Genomic DNA, 20,016 nt, shown 5'->3' with positions numbered 1-20,016 from the left:
TCTACCTCCGCCCCCATTTCTCTCTGCAAATAGTAGCCCTTTCATATTTTCCATAAAATAACCTTGAGTCTACTAGACTTCTCCTTAGTCCACTTGCCCATTGTGCATACTCTTAAAACTCAGATTTAATTAATTTGTGCACAATTGATAGATTTTCACATCTGATCTTTTTAGTGATTGAACACCAAGGAAAATTCATACACTCCTAGATAGTGAGAAGCAATCAGAGCAAACGTTAGTAAATTACTAGCCGTGCATAAATGTTGTACAATTGCACAGGCACGCACTCCGCGTAGTACGCATTTTCATTAGCAAAAAACCAAACAAATAAACAAGCCAACATAACTTACTGGAGCATGTTATTCCATCATCATTGAGTTGAAACCCGGTAGTACATTTACATGTTTTTGAGTTGACACCATTGGGCAAGCAAAGATGTTGACAACCACCATTGTTGGTGGAACATGCATTTGAGGTAGGTCCATCTCTATTATAAACCCGTAGTCCAGTAGCCATACCACTTCTAAATTGAGCATAGTTATCTTGGGACACAAAATCCCACATTAATACAGGATTTGAACCATCGCTCTTTTCAACTCGCACAATTCTTTGTCGACCACTTTCTGCATAAAAAAAACAATAACAAATAAACAAGCCAACATAACTTACTGGAGCATGTTATTCCATCATCATTGAGTTGAAACCCGGTAGTACATTTACATGTTTTTGAGTTGACACCATTGGGCAAGCAAAGATGTTGACAACCACCATTGTTATTAGAACATGCATTTGAGGTAGGTCCATCTCTATTATAAACCCGTAGTCCAGTAGCCATACCACTTCTAAACTGAGCATAGTAGTAATAGTTATCCTGGGCCACAAAATCCCACATTACGACAGGATTTGAACCATCACTCTTTTCTACTCGCACAATTCTTTGTCGGCCACTTTCTGCAACAAAATAAGGGAAATATTGATAATCATAAACTTTAGTTATATGATATAATTTTATTGGTACAACATCAAGGGCAGAAGGTTGAATTTTGTTACCTAAATCAAGCTTTCCCTGACTGAATCTCAGCATGCAAATGCTGTGTCAGGATCTATGACTTGCTCATATGTTTCTATTAAACATCTTGGCATCCCGGGCTTGTCATATCAGTTGATAATAGCCTTGCAATGACAACCATGTTAACTCTTTGTGTTGCACTATTAACTTTCATCTGCGAAATTTGAAAACGATGCATTGATCGTTCTACTTGCACACATGCAGTGAGATCTTTGATTCTTTCTCGACTGGACTATGGCCATTTTTTGCTTGATGGTTTATTCTTGTCCAATGTCCAACATTGGCGAGTCTGATACCAGGTCAGCAAATGTACTAGCATGACCCCTCTCATAGTTGCATTGTTTGCCAGTCCACCTGAGAATTGAATTTAAGATTTCAGTGCATGTGCATAATTGTGATACTGGTTCTGAACCTACTTATTTACAAGATATACTTACTAAATCCAACTTCAGTCAACAAGGACTCATATCTAACCTGCTAATACTGGGCATATTAATCATAGAAGGTCTTCTCATGTATGATGCAATGTGTCTTATCAAGTTGGATATGTGGAGCACAAAGACCTGTTTCTACTAATACATTTGATTAAGGTATTGACACATTTTGTACCTCTCTTTGCTGGATTTGGCACAAATATAATTTAATTACTTATAGACATGTATTTGAAAACATAATTTGCCATACTACCTACAGTGTAGTTTTCTTACTGCAACATTCAAACAATGAATGCTATCAGATTGAACTCAAACTGGACAAATTAAAATTGCTAAAAATGGAGAAACAAACAAACAAACTGAAAAGGAAAAATGCATCAATGTTGACTTCCAAAGCCCTGAAGATTATTATGTAGGACATGACAATTATAAGCATGCAAACATCAAGCTAAAAGTTAGACAATCATGCACTAGGGATCTAATCATTGTAAACATCATGACCATTTACAGGCTTAATCCATAAACATAATGATCACAAACAAAAGGCAACTATGAGTTGAATAAGGTATTGAACAAGGTTACATTGAACAAGTTTATACCTCTTCCTCCATTATACACTTGTATAAAGCTTCATGCAATACAAAACCTGCTTTAATTAAAAAAAGCAACATTTGAAGAGCTTTGACCACGTTAAGTCCACAAACACATGTTTCTGATTTACCTGTGCGATATTGCAATGGGTTGTGATGCTATAGGTATAGTAATTTCAGTTGGATGCACCATTACAAAGCAAAAAGTGAATGGATGCACAGTCACAATACTGTGTGAGGCCTCTGGTTCCCAAATGAGAACAATAGTCTGCATATTGTTAAGCAGCATTGTTGTGGTAAATAATGGCTTGTTGATGGTACAATTCATTGTTGCTAATGTCAATCGTGTCAAAGTAATTGTGATTGTATCACACAAGTAAATGAGAAACATGTGGTTGTGGACTTAACATGGTTTGGAAACAAACTCTTCATTTTCAGAGCCATTTTTTTCACAAAAACACATACAACGAACACAAGGCCGTATTCATTTTTAAAAGTGATAATTCATAATACAATCATAATGGTTGATACAATTATGAAATACAAAACCAAATCGTGTATTAATTCATGCTTTCATGCAAATGAGCTGTTATTAACTTACCCTCTGTATGTTGACATCAATGACCTGGTCACTGGTTGGGGTTGGGATCATGCAGGTCTATGTGATGGTACATTTTGATGGAATAAATAGATACATGGGTTCGTTAGCTAGCTATGATTTGATCAGACGTAAATAGACAGTAAACATTGCAATGAAGTATTAATGTTCCTTTTCACATAAAAAAACAGATACTCACTCAGAAATATTTCACTCACTCAGACTCGAAATATTTCAATTCCTTTCAGGAATCCTGATCCATTTTACACTTTTAATGAACTATGAATGATCCTGATCAATCTGTTTCATAAGTAAACATTACAATTAGATATGGAATAGCATTACATTAGAGGCCTAACTCAATGTATTTTGACAGGCACTATGCATGTGAATATATATGCAATCAATTTGCTATATTTTTGAACGGACAAACAAGGTTAAAGAACTTACAGGTACTTGATACTGATCAAAAGTAAAGGTATAACCAGCATGCAAATATCATGCATTGGTTATATCAATGACAATTAAATAGATGGTGGTGCCTATATAACCATTCTGATTTGAGTAATGCCTTAGAAACTCTACCATATTGGATTGTCAAAATGGGAAACAAAACTGAACCTCACAAGTGTATCGTACCTCCAGTACATTTCAAACAAACGCCAAATTACAGAAGGGGTCAAGGATGCAAACAAGCATGCACTACAAATACAATTTGTCAGGCATTAATGCTGAAATAAGCTCGGTAGACTCTTGCCTTCCATAAGCAAGCTGATGCTTAGGCCAGTCAATCTGCATTCTCCACTTTATTCATTGCTGTTATAATTGTGAAAATCATGCATTCCAAAGGGTTGTTACCATGCAGGAAGGGTTAAGTCTTTGGTAAAAACAACCTCATATCATACATTATATCAAAATAAATACACACTTTACATGTCTCAACAATTCATGAATACTGTTCAATATTTGCACCTATTTTGTTATCTTGTCAGGATATGAGTCCAACTGCAATCAATGAGGCAACATTGAGGGTCACGGGGTTGATGACAAAAACCATGCTGTTATGTTAGTAAAAAACTTTCAAGAACATTCATGCTGTATAACATTATTAGTCAAGTTTTTTAGACCCACACTTATGTTGTCAAAAAATGACTATGGATGTCCTATATCAGCAATATTTGCTAACTGTCACTCTTTATAATAAGGGTAACATTCAAACATGTCAAGAATTAGATAAACCATTTTCTTAAGACTTTAACTCAAATGGAAATGCTGTATTAAATGTAGCATTTTCAAATCAATATGGATCCCAGCTTTTTGTTGTTATTGACAGCTAGAGAATATACAAAAGTGTCAAACACAATTACATATGCATGTCATTTGACCCACATGAGAGTCACTAATATTTTACTATGCACCCTGAACTTCATTCCTAAAGTTGGTCTATTGCCATTTGGTCTAATTCCCGTTTAGTCTTTATTCAATTGGTGTATTACTAGAAAGGCTAATTGCCACTTAATCTAATAATCATAATATTATAGTCTAATGTCTATTTAGTCTAACATTGTTTGGTCTAATAACCGGTATGTCTACTAACCATATAGTCTAATAACCATTTGGTCTAATATTTCTTCAATAACCATTTGGTCTAATAACCGTTTGATCTAATAACTGTTAGGTCTAATACTCGTATGGTCTAATAACCATTTAGTCTAATACAATTTTGTCTATTTATAAATAAACTAAATGCTTGTAAGACTAAAATGGTTTGTAGACCAAATGGGTATTAGACCAAATGGTTATTAGACCTATTGGTTATAGACCAAATGGGCATTGGACTAAATGGTTGTTAGACTAAATGGTTTTAGACTTAATGGTTATTAGACTAAATGGTTATCGGACCAAATGGTTATCGGACCAAATGGTTATCGGACCAAATGGTTATAGGACCAAATGATTATTGGACGTAGTGGATATAGACCTAATGGGTTTAGACGAAATGGATGTAGATGAAATGGATATTAGACCAAATGGTATTAGACCAAATGGCAAATCCCCCTAAAGTAAGCCTTAGATCAGAAAGGTTGCCATGTTCATTTTCAAGTTTCCTAGCTGTTTGCCAGCTTGATCAACCCATGACCCCATATTTATATCAAATTATAGTTATTATTTACCAGAGTAATACAGGAAGTTCTGGAAGATGGCCAAGCCACGGCCATGTTGGATATGATCTAGCAGTATAGCATACCCAGTACCATCCACTCTCATCACTTGAATCTACAAATAAATCCAAAATCATATTTATTTTCATTCTTGTTGTCCAGCATGGGACAACATTTACAAAAGCTTCATGAAAAATTATTACAATAAAACAAAAAAGGTTACCTTTTCTCAAAGAACTCTCACAGCTTCAAGTTGAAATTGTACAGCATTAGCTTTTTTGCAAAAGCTGTGCAAAAACAGACAAATTAGATCGGCCTAATTGTAAATTATTTTGTGTAACTGTATTGTTAAAGCCATAATAATGTGCAATCTTTTATACCAATTTGGTAGGCAAGTTTCAAATTTTGTTGGCATATTTGAAATGCTTACACATGTCCAAAAACTATAAAATAATATTGGATCAGCCAAATTTGCTGTATTTGTAGGAACACAGAGGAATTTTCATCATAGAGTTCCACAGTTAAACGGCTAATAGAGTGTATTTGTTTAATACCTCATTAACTTCCTGACAGTTGTGACAAATATTTAGACAATAATAACTGCGTACTGTTTTGGGGTCATTGTGGGAAATCAGAAGGGTTTGTTTTGGGTCAAGGTAATTTTCTGAGGGAGCGCAAGCTCCCAAGAAAAAACACTATCTGTTAACATATTCAGTTAAACAGGCTTCCATATGTCATGGCAAGATTTGTCTCTCCAGACACAAAACAGTTTATCTTTTCCCGTAAACGTATATTACTGCGTTGAAATTGTCTCCAATTGAATGCTGAGGTGATCAGCTGTTGCAGAGTAGAAATTTATAAATTTTGTTCCGTACGCGTTGTTAGCTCCGACTTTGCAACATCACAGAAGTCAGAGGTGATTTGGTACTGATGAATCTGGCCCTGTAAGTTCAAAGTATGATTGTTAGGCCCTAGAGATGTACCCAAATTGTATTAACCCTGACACTGGACCCTGCTTTTTTGGATCGGAAGTCAAAGAAGATCCGAAAAAGTCAAGGAGAAGAAGAATTTTTGACTTGGCACCCCCAGGATTCGAACCTTTGACCCCTCGCATGCCAAGCACACGATCACGGACCGGTAGCTACACGGGTTATTGCTGCCCGGCCAGCAATTCCGTCCGCATATAACACTTGCGGTGATTGCGTCAACGCAGACCCAGGGATTCATGCATACGCAGATTTTTTCATTGTAAGATTTTGTAAGATTTTTGGGGTTAGGGTTAGGGTAGGCTCTAATCTGGAAAAATTCATCTTAGTTAACCCTAACACTGGACCCTGTTTTTGGGATCGGAAGTCAAAGAAGATCCGAAAAAGTCAAGGAGAAGAAGAATTTTGACTTGGCACCCCGGATTCAACCTTTGACCCCTCGCATGCCAAGCACACGATCACGGACCGGTAGCTACACGGGTTATTGCTGACCAGCCAGCAATTCCGTCCGCATATAACACTTGGGGTGATTGCGTCATCGCAGACCCTGGGATTCATGCATGCGCAGATTTTTTCATCGTAAGATTTTGTAAGATTTTTGGGGTTAGGGTTAGAAGCCAAAATATAAAACACATAATGACAAGCTTTGTGGATTGAAAATAAGCTGAATTACAAACCATTTGAACTAGGCTGATACTTACCCTTTGATATGTCGCATCATTCCAGTAAAGTTTCTGCTCAGGAATATCAATAATTAAATAATCCACATGATCTATTTCTTGTCTTCTGATGACTGATGGGTTACTACCATCCATCTTGGCTTTAGCTATGTGAGGCTCAACACCACTGTCACCATTGTCAGCCCAGTACAGCATGCTTGAAAATGAGAGTAATACAAATAGATGGGATTATCAGCAAGAACTAATTAAGTATCACTTGCTCACTCGCTCGCTCGCTCACTCACTCACTCACACCCCTTCCCGACTTGTGTATAAAGCGGGGACACTCACGTACATTGTGTGTTTTTAATCGACACACCGGGGACAAAATGGCCGATTTCAAAAACATTTTTTGATGGAATAATTGACCATTTGGGGTCATGACCCCACACCTGTGTAGTGTCCCCGTTTTTTTTATTGCATTTTTAAGCTTTTTAGCCATAGGGGATGCAGGTGGTATAGTCTCTACAACCAGGGACATCCCCGGTTGGCAAAATGTTAATAATTATTGAAGGAAAAGAAAAGTAGAGGAGAAGCCTGAAAAACCAAGAAATCATAAATGACATGATCGAGCTGGACATTTTAAGTTCAATATTGAATTTCTTAATAATGTGATGTTGCCTGCAACATGAATAGAATATATTCATGTCTTGGGCATCCTATGTCAAAAATCAATTGAGTTTACATCATATTATAGGTGAACAAGAAAGTGAATAATAGATTAATTTGGTCTAATATCTTACCCATTTGCAGGATCTACACATAGCGCTACTGGATCTCCCATTAATTGCGATCCTCCTTGCGTTTGGTTACCTTCATTACTGAGTATTACAGCTCTATAAAAATCATCCCCATCCATCTGCATCACTTCTATAGTTTCACTAGCTGGGTTAGTCCAATATATGTTACGTGATAGCCAATCTATAGCGAGTGTGAGCGGAGAACCAGAAAAGGCTGATGGCACTATAGCAGTTCTGTTCTCTCCATCCAGGGTAATTCTTTGAATATTGTTCTGGTTATATTTAAGAAAACATTTTCAATTGTCAATATCATTTTATGAGCAACTAGAGGATTTACATTACTAAAATATTTAATACCAGAAACTTTTTTTTCTCTTCACAATATAAGTTTATTAAAGACCCATTCAGTGATCCCAACTTAAGGGTAAAAAAAAAATTAAATTGTTTATAAATTTCTTAAAAGTGAAGGATAAGTCATTCAAATTGTCATTTGGTAATTTTGAAATGACATATTTGGCAAAAAACAAAGAAAACAGCAGTATCGTCAAAGTTGAATCCCCATTCAAATACATGTAGCAATTTATATACTGTCAATATATAAATTACAGATTCATATGTAAATGTCTTATTTTGTCTTTAATACATGGCTTTTGGCTGGACCATTAGCAGGCTATGTTAGCACATCTATGACAATGACAAAGGTACCAAAATCTAAACTTTGATGATTTTTATGATCGTCCAGATGAGCAAATCACTGAATGGGCCTTTAGGTTTATGAGAGGGCATGTACTGCAGTGGCCAAGCAGTAACAGGAACTCTGCCATAGGATCATGAGTCTGTGTCTTGGCAATGTGAGCTATGTAATGCACACAAGACAAAACATCATTTTATGGATGACAAATGGGCTCTTGGACAGAAATATATATAAAAAAATTAAATTAATCTATGATCATTAAATGCTCAATTGCACAATTATGGTTCATGACCAATACATATCTCCTTTTGCTAAGTTGGGACATGTGTCATACATAATGGCTTTAACACCCAAACACTAAATAAAAGTGCGGAGTTTAGCTGTAACATCAATTTGCCTAAAATGAAGTCCCTTTAATGCATGATCACCCGTATTTTTTTAATGTATGAAAGTATAAAACTTACCAATGCTCTGTCACTATCATGTTCATGATCCCTTGCTTCTGTCCAATAGATATACCTATCCCTCATATCAAAGTCAATATCATAAAGATCTCGAGAACCTGTCATTTGGATCATATCGTTGCGTGACGTGTCATTTGGATCCAATTTGCGTCCAAAGATTGATGGCCAAGGCACCCTAGTTGTGTAGATCAAAAATGGGCCTGAGGCTGAAAGGATGGGATAAAGAGCACACAAAGTATTAAACAAGCCGGCTCTCGAACCATGAGTCTCCGCTTCTTTCACGACCATCTGCTTTTGTGATTACTTTTGGTAGAAGTAAATGAACTTGCAACAACCCATGGTGACCCCGAAATGACCTTCCAAAATTTGGCTCTATTATGTTGACTGTACCCACCAAGTTCCATGCCCGTATGATAGTCATATGGAAAAGTTAGGCCCACTTTCATGCAGAAAAGATTTGCCCAGTCAGCTGTGCTATGATCATGCACAATAATGACCTGTCATCATGTATGTATGACTTAAGATTTTGTAAGTTAAAATAAACAATTTGAGTTCTGTCAGTTCATTAGTGGTTTCCATAAGCCTGTGACACATGGGAGTGAATATATGAAACCAAGAACAAATACACAGTAATAATAATTAATATGTACAAAACACACTCATCATGTTCTTCCTTATTTCAAACTAAGCTTTTGTTCTTTTTATTTTCAAACAGATACAGAAGAAATCCAGATTACCTTCACAGGATACACCATCATTGTCAAGCTTATAGCCTGCCCCACACGCACACTTGTAACCCACAGAATTGGTTGAGAGCAGGCAGAGATGATGACATGGATTAGCTGCACATGGATTGCTAGCTACAAGGTAAGGAATAAAAAACACAGTAAAACAAACTGTAATAAGTCAATGCACAGTTTCAGTGCCCTACACTTTGATACTTGGAATGCCTCTTTCATCTGGCAGCTCTGCAGTAAACATCACAATGCAGAAGTGACTTGTCTGCTCGGGCATATAAGAAGCAAAGAAACTTTACGGGTTTCCTAGGACCTCTTTTCCTTTCTGTTAAAAAGAATTCAGGTACCTGTTTCTTTGGTTTTTTACAGACCCATTATAAGATTTTTCTTTGCTTTTTGGCAAATCCCCAATAATCAACAGGGGGGTACATGTGACCACCATCCCATATTACGTACTGCAAATGATGCTTATCTTCCTGCAAATTTAAAAGGGCATTTTGTGACCCACAGCATCATCCCCCCACTTTTCTCAAATAAAGTTGAGATTTTTATATCACTGGAAACCTCTGGCTACATAATGTTTATGTACAAAAAATTTCTTGCAGATTAATTCATTTAGTAAAGATATCATGAAATCTGAATTTCGTTCTGGTATACCAGAAGCTTGGATATGTAACTGAAAATGTCATAAAAAGAGGATGCTAAGATCAAGAAATACTCCTTTAAACTCATATTTGAACATTTTAGTCCCATTTAATGTCATATTTATCCATTTTAGCTTGAAAATGTCAGTAATGCCTCCCAGCGCCCCTACAAGAACTTCTAAGGGCTTTGCACCCACAAAATTCCTCTCAACTAGTGCCACAGCTGCTTCAAAATGGGACAATTGGTCATTATCTGACATTGATTAATTGGAATGAGGGCATGATTAATTTATGCCCAAGGCAGAGTCCTTTTCATCTCTTTTGCCAGGGCTGAGTTATAAGCATCAAAACATGATGCTGTAAGTATGACAAGTAAGAATTGGAGGAAAAACAGGCAAAAAAACAAACAAACAAACACCAATTATATACCTGCTGGTTGTCTGTTTGCATGGAACACGGTAACAGCATATGGTCTGTTCAGGTTTTGTACAACCACTGAGCGATTCTCTCCAGTCAGTTTATTGGCACGTAGGAGTTCTTGATTCTCCGTATCAACCCAGTACACGTAGTCCTCCCATACCGCAAGGTTTCGCAAACCTCTCAGAAACTGTTTGATGAAATTGATAATGGATGGCAAGTTATGAACAATGAAGCTTAACATAATACAGAATAAAACAATCAAATTAAACAAAGGTCACATGTAGTTGTTCTGTTGTGGTTATGTTTATGCAAGTTGCTATTGCATAATATTGAAGTTGCTATTGTCTAGTAGTTAGGAGAATCATTTAGTGGAATTTCAATTCAACTTGGTCACTAATATTCCACCTTTTGCTAGCATAAACAGTCAGTCCACTTGAATTTGCATTTTTATGTTTTGCTTAATAATAAACATACAAGTCTAATGGGGCCTTAATCTCATAACAACTTTTCTCCTGAGCAAGAAATATGTTGTCATTTTATAATAAAGCCTGAATAAGGTACGCTTAGTGCCGAAAAATTGCTGCTAATGTACAACTGTTTCCTGTCTTCGTTCGTTTTATGTCATTTTAATTAGTTACACTTAATTTCTTAATTTATTATATTCTAAACAGATCTACTAAGTAAACTCTAACCTGTGTGTTAACAAGAACCTGCTGTCGTCCATTACCATCGTAATCACAAAACTCAATAAAATCCATGCGAGCATCTCCAAAATACACCCTCTCCATGGCTAGATCTAGAGTTAAGCCATATGGTCGTTGCATCTTTGTCGAGATAATGTCTCTACGATCTGTACCATCCATACTGAGTCGCTCGATTACAGGAACTTGGCGATTGTCAGGATTAGCCCAGAAGATGAAGCGTTTCCTACAGATGATAAAAAATAATATGCAAGCTAACTTGATGCTCATTGGCAGATATGAGATGCCACGTCATTTGACTGTGATAAAACCCACTTTAAATTACTTGACAATGAGCTCATAATATTGACAGGACCCAACAATATTCACAGAATAAAATACTAAATTGTGTGGACAATAATGGCAATTCAAATCTCCTTTGTGGATCTAATAAAGTATTACTTGAGTGACAAAAACATTTCCCATAAATAATGTGCATGCTAATGTTCATACTTTTTATTTATTTTTTTCAAATTCCATATTTCTTATATTTTCTTCTCGTCTTGTCAAGCTTGTGAAAAACCAAATAGGCTGGAAATGATCAATGCGGTCTTCAATAAAACCTTACCCATCTCTTGGATCCAATGAAATTCCTTTGATATTAGCGACATCATGAGACAAAATGGTGGCTCTATGAAGGGTATCTAATGAGACAACTTCTACTATTTTCATATACGGATCTGACCAGTAAAGATTGTGTGCAACCCAGTCATATGCCAACTCACTATAGTCAAGACCACTATCTATTATCTGCAGGCAGGAGAGATAAAAACAAAATTTATGTACATTATTGACTTTGTCATTGTTATTACGTCATTACTATCAACTTAAGCCCGTATCAACAATATTGCCTCTCTCATCATTATCATTATGATGTTCATCATGAACGTTGTTATCATCATTGTATTATCATCATCATCATCATTGTTGTTGTCATCCTTCTGCTCGTCATCATCATTCTATTGTGATCATCACTATTTTCCACATAATCATCATAAGCCATCATCTTAAATAGTTATCATCACTTCATGGTTGCATGCTAACAAAGCAACAATATTTTCATCATATTTCAATCCAAGCAGCTTTTAACAACTGAAATTTTCACATACATTCATGCTGTATCAAAATGATTGGTACTAATCAGTTTCCAGTGATTATGAACATGACTGCCAAATATATATCAAATATACAATCAACCTTCATGCTAAAAAAAGTTGTAAAGATACAATGTTGCACTTAGAAGAAGCAGGTTTTTTATAAAACATAAACATTTTGATACAGCATGTATTAGGTCATCCCAACGCTCAAAAGGTTTTAAAATATTTACACTTCATGTATGATCAAATTTGCTACCAGCGTAATTGCATTATGCTCCTCCTAAGAATGAATGATGATATTCAGAAGACTAATCTCTGGGTTAACTCCAATTTGTGTAGAATTTGTTATTAATAGTACACCTACCACTGTTGTGTTACTGCCATCAATATTAGTCTTCTATGATGAGATCCCTGAGACTAATCACTGGGTTAACTCCAATTTGTGTAGAATTTGTTATAGTACACCTACCACTGTTGTGTTACTGCCATCAATATTAGTCTTCTATGATGAGATGCCTGAGACTAATCTCTGGGTTAACTCCAATTTGTGTAGAATTTGTTATTGTACACCTACCACTGTTGTGTTACTGCCATCAATATTAGTCTTCTATGGTGAGATGCCTGAGACTAATCTCTGGGTTAACTCCAATTTGTGTAGAATTTGTTATTGTACACCTACCACTGTTGTGTTACTGCCATCAATATTAGTCTTCCATGATGAGATGCCTGAGACTAATCTCTGGGTTAACTCCAATTTGTGTAGAATTTGTTATTGTACACCTACCGCTGTTGTGTTACTGCCATCAATATTAGTCTTCCATGATGAGATGCCTGAGACTAATCTCTGGGTTAACTCCAATTTGTGTAGAATTTGTTATTGTACACCTACCACTGTTGTGTTACTGCCATCAATATTAGTCTTCCATGATGAGATGCCTGAGACTAATCTCTGGGTTAATTCCAATTTGTGTAGAATTTGTTATTGTACACCTACCGCTGTTGTGTTACTGTCAATATTAGTCTTCTATGATCAGATGCCTGAGACTAATCTCTGGGTTAACTCCAATTTGTGTAGAATTTGTTATTGTACACCTACCACTGTTGTGTTACTGCCATCAATATTAGTCTTCCATGATGAGATGCCTGAGACTAATCTCTGGGTTAACTCCAATTTGTGTAGAATTTGTTATTAATAGTACACCTACCACTGTTGTGTTACTGCCATCAATATTAGTCTTCCATATTCTGTTTGTAGAAGAATCACCCCAATAAACTAGATTCTCTTCTGCATTGATATCCATACTGACTATATTAGAAGGCCCTCGGTTATTGCTGATCAGAGTGCTAATTTCGCTGTCTGGAGAGACAGGTTTGGTGTATAGTCGATTGCGATTGGAGATGAGAAGAAGAGCTTCATCACCTGGGGTGATAGAAAAAGAATGGTTGAAAATATTTAGACAGATCACAGATGTAAATTTATGGCAAGATGCATTATAAGAAAACTCATTCCCCATAGGTTTCTAGATGGGTTTGGATAAGCTTTAAGGATTTGATTTATGATATTAAACGTGGACTTATGACAATATTTTCACCTTGATTGATATCTTTATCTCAGTCCTTAACTGGTAAGCACTGTGTACAATACCTATGAAAGTTGTTCAGATGGAATAAATGAAGAATTTAATTGCACTTGACTTGGGTCAAAACTATGTATCAATCTACTTCGTAAAAATACCTTATTGTCTCATATTCCTTAAGTTTTCGCCAAATATCAAAGTATTAAGTTCTTATTGTGATATCTACATTTGATCCCAGCCATATTCATATTCATATTAATATCTTACCATCAGCATTGCAAGTCTGCCCATTATCATCCAATGTATATCCATCTACACAGCCACACTCATAACTTTGTCTTCTATTAATGCACAATTGTGAACAATACACTGCTGGATTGCATTCGTCAATGTCTGAAACAAATAACAATATACAAAATCAAACTTTATTTTTATTTGGTTTATTTCTGTCAGTACTAGCAACCAACAAACACTTTCCGCTCATGCAATGCCTCTGATCAGGAAGAGTGAAACACACATACACACCAACGCACTGTCACACTATACAAACATCCCTTCCCATATACATATTCACTTCAAAACCATGGGCATCTACATGCAGGCCTTCCTTGATCCAACACTGTACAATCAAGAACACACTTGAAACTACTTGCTACATTGACATTTCACAACTGAACAAGGACATCACTAGGATCCCCAGCATGTTCATCTATCAGGGCACAGTTCTATAACCCCATTATACATTTGTACATTCATTGAATGACCTTTGAAAATTTGGGTACAAAAACTCATACTCCACCACTTGAGGTCAAATTTTTGCACTATGATTGTTTTATTGAGATTATTGAACTATGCCATTGGGATGAGGCAATTGTTGTCCATAGTGCATGTATGACATCTACCACTGTAGACTTGATCTTCACTTCCACAGACATCTATTGAGCTAGGTCACGTGCAGAGAAGATATCTTACCCTTCCCAGAATCCTTTGCAACATGACACATCAGGATCACCTCACTACATCAAATGACACTCCTATATTGTACATGTTCCCTTTGCTTTCATGTTGAGAATGTATCCACATTTATTCAGCACATACGAAACAGATACACACACAAACACACCCCCACAAGAAACATCAACTCACTTCATACCACAGTGATGCATTTTCTTTCTGAGCCCTGTTGAGTGTCATATTCCATATTTCTTAGTCCCAATGGGTGCCATATTCCATCAAAGCATCGTTACTGAGCACCATTTGAAGACAAGTATGACTACATGCTCCTTACCTAGGCATATCTTGGTCCCATTGAGTGCCATTCCATCAGGGCATTGACATTGAGCACCACGTGGTGTTTTAAGACAAGTATGACTATACATGCTCCTTACCTAGACATATCTTGGTCCCATTGAGTGCCATTCCATCAGGGCATTGACATTGAGCACCATGTGGTGTTTGAAGACAAGTATGACTACATGCTCCTTACCTAGACATATCTTGGTCCCATTGAGTGCCATTCCATCAGGGCATTGACATTGAGCACCATGTGGTGTTTGAAGACAAGTATGACTACATCCTCCACTGTCTATAGTGCACATGTCATCATCTAAAAGCAAGAAGGTGTCATTGATAGAACACTTGTACTGAGTACTGAGATGGGGGGGGGGTTAGGTGGGCTACAGGCACGAAGTTATCCCATTGCCAACTTATTCCCACAATTGGTTGAGATGCATGTTTTCAGTGAATGAATAGAGCAGAACTCTTGAACAGATCTTACTCTCTGTAAAATGAAGGTACAGACATGAAAAATGATCATAACATAAAACACTCAAAAACTAGACTACATTTTTCCCGGTTTTCTGTGGAATTTGATGCAGGAATAGGCTAAAAAACACGGCAAAGGTCAGCCAAGAATGCTGAAATCTGCTGAAACACTACACTTTTTCATGCCTGGAGGTGCACCCTCAAATTTAAATTAGGGTGCTGTCCAACACCAAGAAAAACATTTGTCGTTTGGTAAATAGACATGACATCTTTGATCCAAATGAATATTATACCACTCAAAGTTTTATCAATACTTTTAAAATGTTGCAGACATAAAATTATTTTCACATGTAAGATTAACCCTTTCATCTTTATATTCGTTAGAAGTTGTTTTTAATTCTACAGGTCCATATTTTTACAGATGCTACATATGTGGGATTTTACGTTAAAATGCACTGATTTATTGCGCTTTTCGCCAGTCAAAGATCCATGTCTACATAATTTTTCTTCAAAATACAACATAGACCCATGTCTAAGGATTTCTTGTAAAAAAGCTACCCTTTGAACAGCACATCCCCATAAGCCTCATATGTGTATACCCCAGGGCAAGGCCTACATGGAATTGTATATTTCTTCTTAAATATTTCTTTCCTTTCCCTTCTTTTGTGAATTTCTGGCTGTGCCATATAGCGATGTGAGTCATCTCTGACTTACTGCACAGTGGTCCTTCATCATCTCCACTAGGGCAGTTCTCTTGCCCATCACACACTGCTGAATCAGGAATACATTGAGTAGTCCGCGGACATTGCCAGGTGTCCTCTGGGCACCTATAAGCTGCTGATTTGCTGCAAGTAAAAACACAACAAGAAATTGACATTTGGAATTTGTCTTTTAATCCCTTCTAACTAACATGGCTAGTGTGACACTGTTGTATCCTTTTGGATCCATCCTTTGGTCAGCTGGAACAGATTGTCCCTGTTTATATACATAATTTCAGCACACTTTTTTTTTATCTTACTTGTTTTCATCTATATTTTGCTCATTCATGGCCTCCATTCATTCCATTACTAGCTTGACCCATACACTGCATTTTGGATCCTGGTAATTGTGCCTTAGCAAACTTGTAACATACACACCTCATCATTCAAATTGAACTTTTGTTCTGGTGGTTTTGAGATTTTTTCTATGATTGGCAACATCTAAGTTTCCATAGTGATATAACCAATGTACACTTACGACATCCTTGTTCATCTGACATGTCTCCGCAATCATTATCTAAATCACAGAGCCATCTTTCTGGGATACACCTGCTCCTAGTAGCACACTGGAATGTTGCCCATGCTGGACAGGTTATTGGAGCTAGAGGGTGCAAGTATAATGTAAGTCATCAATAATAATTCACACAGGAAAGCATGGGTACAATGAGAGCATGGACAGATGTGCAGGACATAAGGCATTGCCATTTGAAGTAAAAGATAAAACAGGGCAATGGCCATTCTTTTTAAAGCTTCAGTAAGTGCAATTATTTCTTAATGTAATTTTCAATCTAATTTTATATGGTTTTGATGTCTTTTGATGGTCGTTTTAATTGTAATATTTCATGTAATTTGGCCTTCATTTGTAATTATTGTAATATTTCATGTAATTTGGCCTTCGGGCCACTAAGTGAAATAAATTTAATCTGAATCTGAATAAGACTCTTTCAAAAATAGTCATAGGTCTATAATATAAGCAGCCATAAACCCCACTATGTCCTATTATGGCATGTCGAAAAAAAAGAAATTTGTTTGGCTCTTGGGGAAGTATGTGATAGATGTCATATGTAAACAATGGGAAATAACTTTCAGCTGGATGAAAATACATTAGTCAACCCAAGTTATATGGTATGCTCTACTCGATTGCATAGTGTCATGTCAAAAGCAGACACTTTTGGGCAGGTTATCAATTTTAAGTTTTTTACATATCTTAAATATAGAGATATTTTGCTCCACAACGCCATTTTCCCCAATAAAATCGGACATTCCTAAGCGAAGATATTGAGTTCGTAAGTTATGGTATTATAAAATTGGAAATTGAGATATCGGCCAATGAAAATATTATTGACAATGTTGAGAGTAGGAATTACCTTGAAAAATGTCTCAAAAAATACCAGATGCCAGTTACATTCCGGTCTGAAACTATCAGACAATATTTTAAACATTAATAACATCACAAATTCAAGCAACAAACCAAAATTGTGAAAAAAATGACCCCGGGCAGAACTTTGGCTATATCTCCATTAACGATCCTGCCCAAAAGTGTCTGCTTTTGACATGACACGTCACATATGGTCAAAGCAAAGAGTGGTTTATGGTAACAGATATAGGTTGTGGCAAATTTGCTGTGGAGATAACTACACTATGAGGGAGGAGAGGAGGTGTTAGGAGTGCAGACTTACGACAACTTGATGGTTCATCACTGCCATCTATACAATCCTCATCTCCATCACACATCCAACTCTCTGGTAAACAATTTCCTGATGCTGGACATAAGAAAGTGCCCTCATTGCAGCGGCCAGGAGGAGCTGAAAATGATTAAGATAATCATCACAATTTATAATTGCAAAAAGGGTTATTAACAAAAAATTCCTGTTGTGCTAATTTTAATTTGAACAAAAAAATCACAGGGCTATACTTTATACTCATGTCATGCATCCTTTGTGATACATCTTTTAATACTTTCACTATTTTTGATATGCAAAATTATGAATTACCTTTTGGAAATGCAATACAAAAATAAATTAAAAAAACAAGATAGAAAAAACAACAACACATGTATGAGTGTGTGTGGGGTGTGCATGTTTGTCAACACTGGGAAATGAGGACACACAATAGTGGATGGCTGGATGCCAACGAACCGTGGATGTCCACATTTCCTAGACAGTGTTTCTAGATATAACAACGTATTATAGCTAATGATTGCAGTTGCTGGTATTGGGTGAGTCTGACTCTGTACTGTGCTTTTTATTTTCCTTCCTTCAAGTGCAGACTTCACAAGTGAATAATATCTCACTATTTTGAATAGTAAATTTAACCACTTCACTGGTATGGTGAAAAACACCCAAAATATGTGTGTCCATGGCTGGAGAGTAATTTTAACATCCCTGTTTGCTGGTGGACTGTGGTTACACATAGAGTTGTGTGGGTGTGGGTGGGTGTTTGTAAACATAGTCAACAAAGGGCACACACATGAGAAATCTTTATGTGTATGACAGAGGGATGCACCCGAACTGTGGACATTTTATAAACGTCATCCACAGTTGGAAGTGTACTCAATCACACTGCATTCAATGGCAAAAATTCTGTAATTGCAGAGTCAACAGTAAGGTTAATAATTAAAACTAAAATTTTATGTCCAACTGTTCATGTTCATGGTGGTTACATACAAAGGTATGTCCATCTTTGCCGGTTCTAGTTCTGGTTCTTTACTGCCTAACACCCCTGAAAGGGGTCAAACAAGCAGGTGGTGCTATACTGCTAATCTTTTTGGTTGCTTTGTCTTCTTTGTAGTTGTGTGCTACTGCTTCCATGCATTTTTTGTGTGACCCTTAAGGGTATCCGTAGGGAGAACACTAAGTGATACGGCCAGGTCGGGCCAGGTGCATGTTTGTTCGCGGTCTACCGGTGTAACTAGGTTGTTGTATATTCTATAATTTTCCTGGTGTGTTAACTGTGATTACATCTAGACACCAGTTTATTTTTTATTTGAACGGACCCTAATTTAATGAGAAAACGCCCGAAAAGAGAGGCCCGGCAAAAGCCGATTTGCAGACAATTTTGTAGCTACAGACAGCTCAGTATTCCATATAACAACTACGGAAACCAATCAGTGCCAGAAGTGTTGATTTATATTTCATCCACTTAGGTTTGGCTTAACCCACTAAAAGGTAAAACTTTAAGGCTGATCATTTTAATTATAAATGTAGTGTGTGTGTAAAAGTATATTTCTCAAAATGGAGGAGGGCGCCTATGACTATTGTCCGTTCTGTCTACATGGTCTATGATAATTGTTTTCTTACCGAAAAATATATTCACTTAACACAGACCACGGTTGCCAAACAAATGAGGACAAACCGCGGGTCAAATCATTGAAAAAAGTCGCCCAATATTTTTTTTATCAACCGTTGGTTTCTATGAGATAAAAAACTACCAGAAGTCGCGTAAGCCAATGTTGAGAAGTCATGCAATATTTTTCTTAACCATCAATTGGTGTCTATAGGACAGGAAATTGTCGCGAGGAAAATCTTCAAAACTCATCCTATTGACCTAGGCCTATTACAGCGCGGGTTTGGCAACCCTGCAATATATACAGTTATATAACATCGCACCGCATTGTGAGGTGAACGAACTGAATGTTGACATTGTATTCAGGATTTAAAACAAGAACTGTCTTTAAACAGACAATGCGGTTGGTATAAAACATAGCGTGTGATATCATGATATCAACTGCAAAATGAAAAAACAAAAGTAAAGAAATAATTTAGGGCGTAAATAAGGGCTGTGCAATAATTATGAGCCCTGGCGGAGGGTAAAATTGGGGGGG

At 36.6% G+C, this 20,016-nt stretch overlaps 3 protein-coding genes across 4 annotated transcripts in view; all 3 read right to left on the bottom strand.

Moving 5' to 3' along the window:
* LOC140155805 (low-density lipoprotein receptor-related protein 2-like) overlaps window positions 1–579 on the bottom strand; it is a 98,932-nt gene extending 98,353 nt beyond the window's left edge. For both annotated transcript variants that reach the window (XM_072178778.1, XM_072178779.1), the window contains exon 1: window positions 351–579. In XM_072178778.1, the coding sequence (XP_072034879.1) occupies window positions 351–564 (214 nt within the window). In that variant the 5' untranslated portion in view covers window positions 565–579. The remainder of the gene's footprint in view (window positions 1–350) is intronic.
* On the bottom strand, window positions 564–16,267 carry LOC140154700 (low-density lipoprotein receptor-related protein 2-like). Its single transcript, XM_072177267.1, has 14 exons — window positions 16,150–16,267; window positions 15,060–15,277; window positions 13,939–14,064; window positions 13,300–13,514; window positions 11,566–11,747; window positions 10,950–11,184; window positions 10,267–10,444; window positions 9,194–9,316; window positions 8,457–8,662; window positions 7,302–7,570; window positions 6,541–6,715; window positions 4,866–4,968; window positions 670–951; window positions 564–619 (listed from the first exon to the last, which is right to left on the bottom strand). The coding sequence occupies exons 2-14, from the start codon at window positions 15,088–15,090 to the stop codon at window positions 564–566; spliced, it is 2,181 nt and encodes a 726-aa protein (XP_072033368.1). The 5' UTR covers window positions 15,091–15,277; window positions 16,150–16,267.
* LOC140154699 (low-density lipoprotein receptor-related protein 2-like) overlaps window positions 15,362–20,016 on the bottom strand; it is a 32,304-nt gene continuing 27,649 nt past the window's right edge. Inside the window, exons 16-19 of the mRNA XM_072177265.1 lie at window positions 17,873–17,998; window positions 16,672–16,794; window positions 16,150–16,280; window positions 15,362–15,451 (exon numbers count right to left, since the gene is read on the bottom strand). Of these exons, the coding sequence (XP_072033366.1) occupies window positions 15,362–15,451; window positions 16,150–16,280; window positions 16,672–16,794; window positions 17,873–17,998 (470 nt within the window). The remainder of the gene's footprint in view (window positions 15,452–16,149; window positions 16,281–16,671; window positions 16,795–17,872; window positions 17,999–20,016) is intronic.

Source organism: Amphiura filiformis, chromosome 6, assembly GCF_039555335.1.
Source record: "Amphiura filiformis chromosome 6, Afil_fr2py, whole genome shotgun sequence".
NCBI lineage: Eukaryota > Metazoa > Echinodermata > Ophiuroidea > Amphilepidida > Amphiuridae > Amphiura > Amphiura filiformis.
Note: the sequence above shows the minus strand (reverse complement) of the source record. Positions and strands in the feature narration are given on the sequence as shown.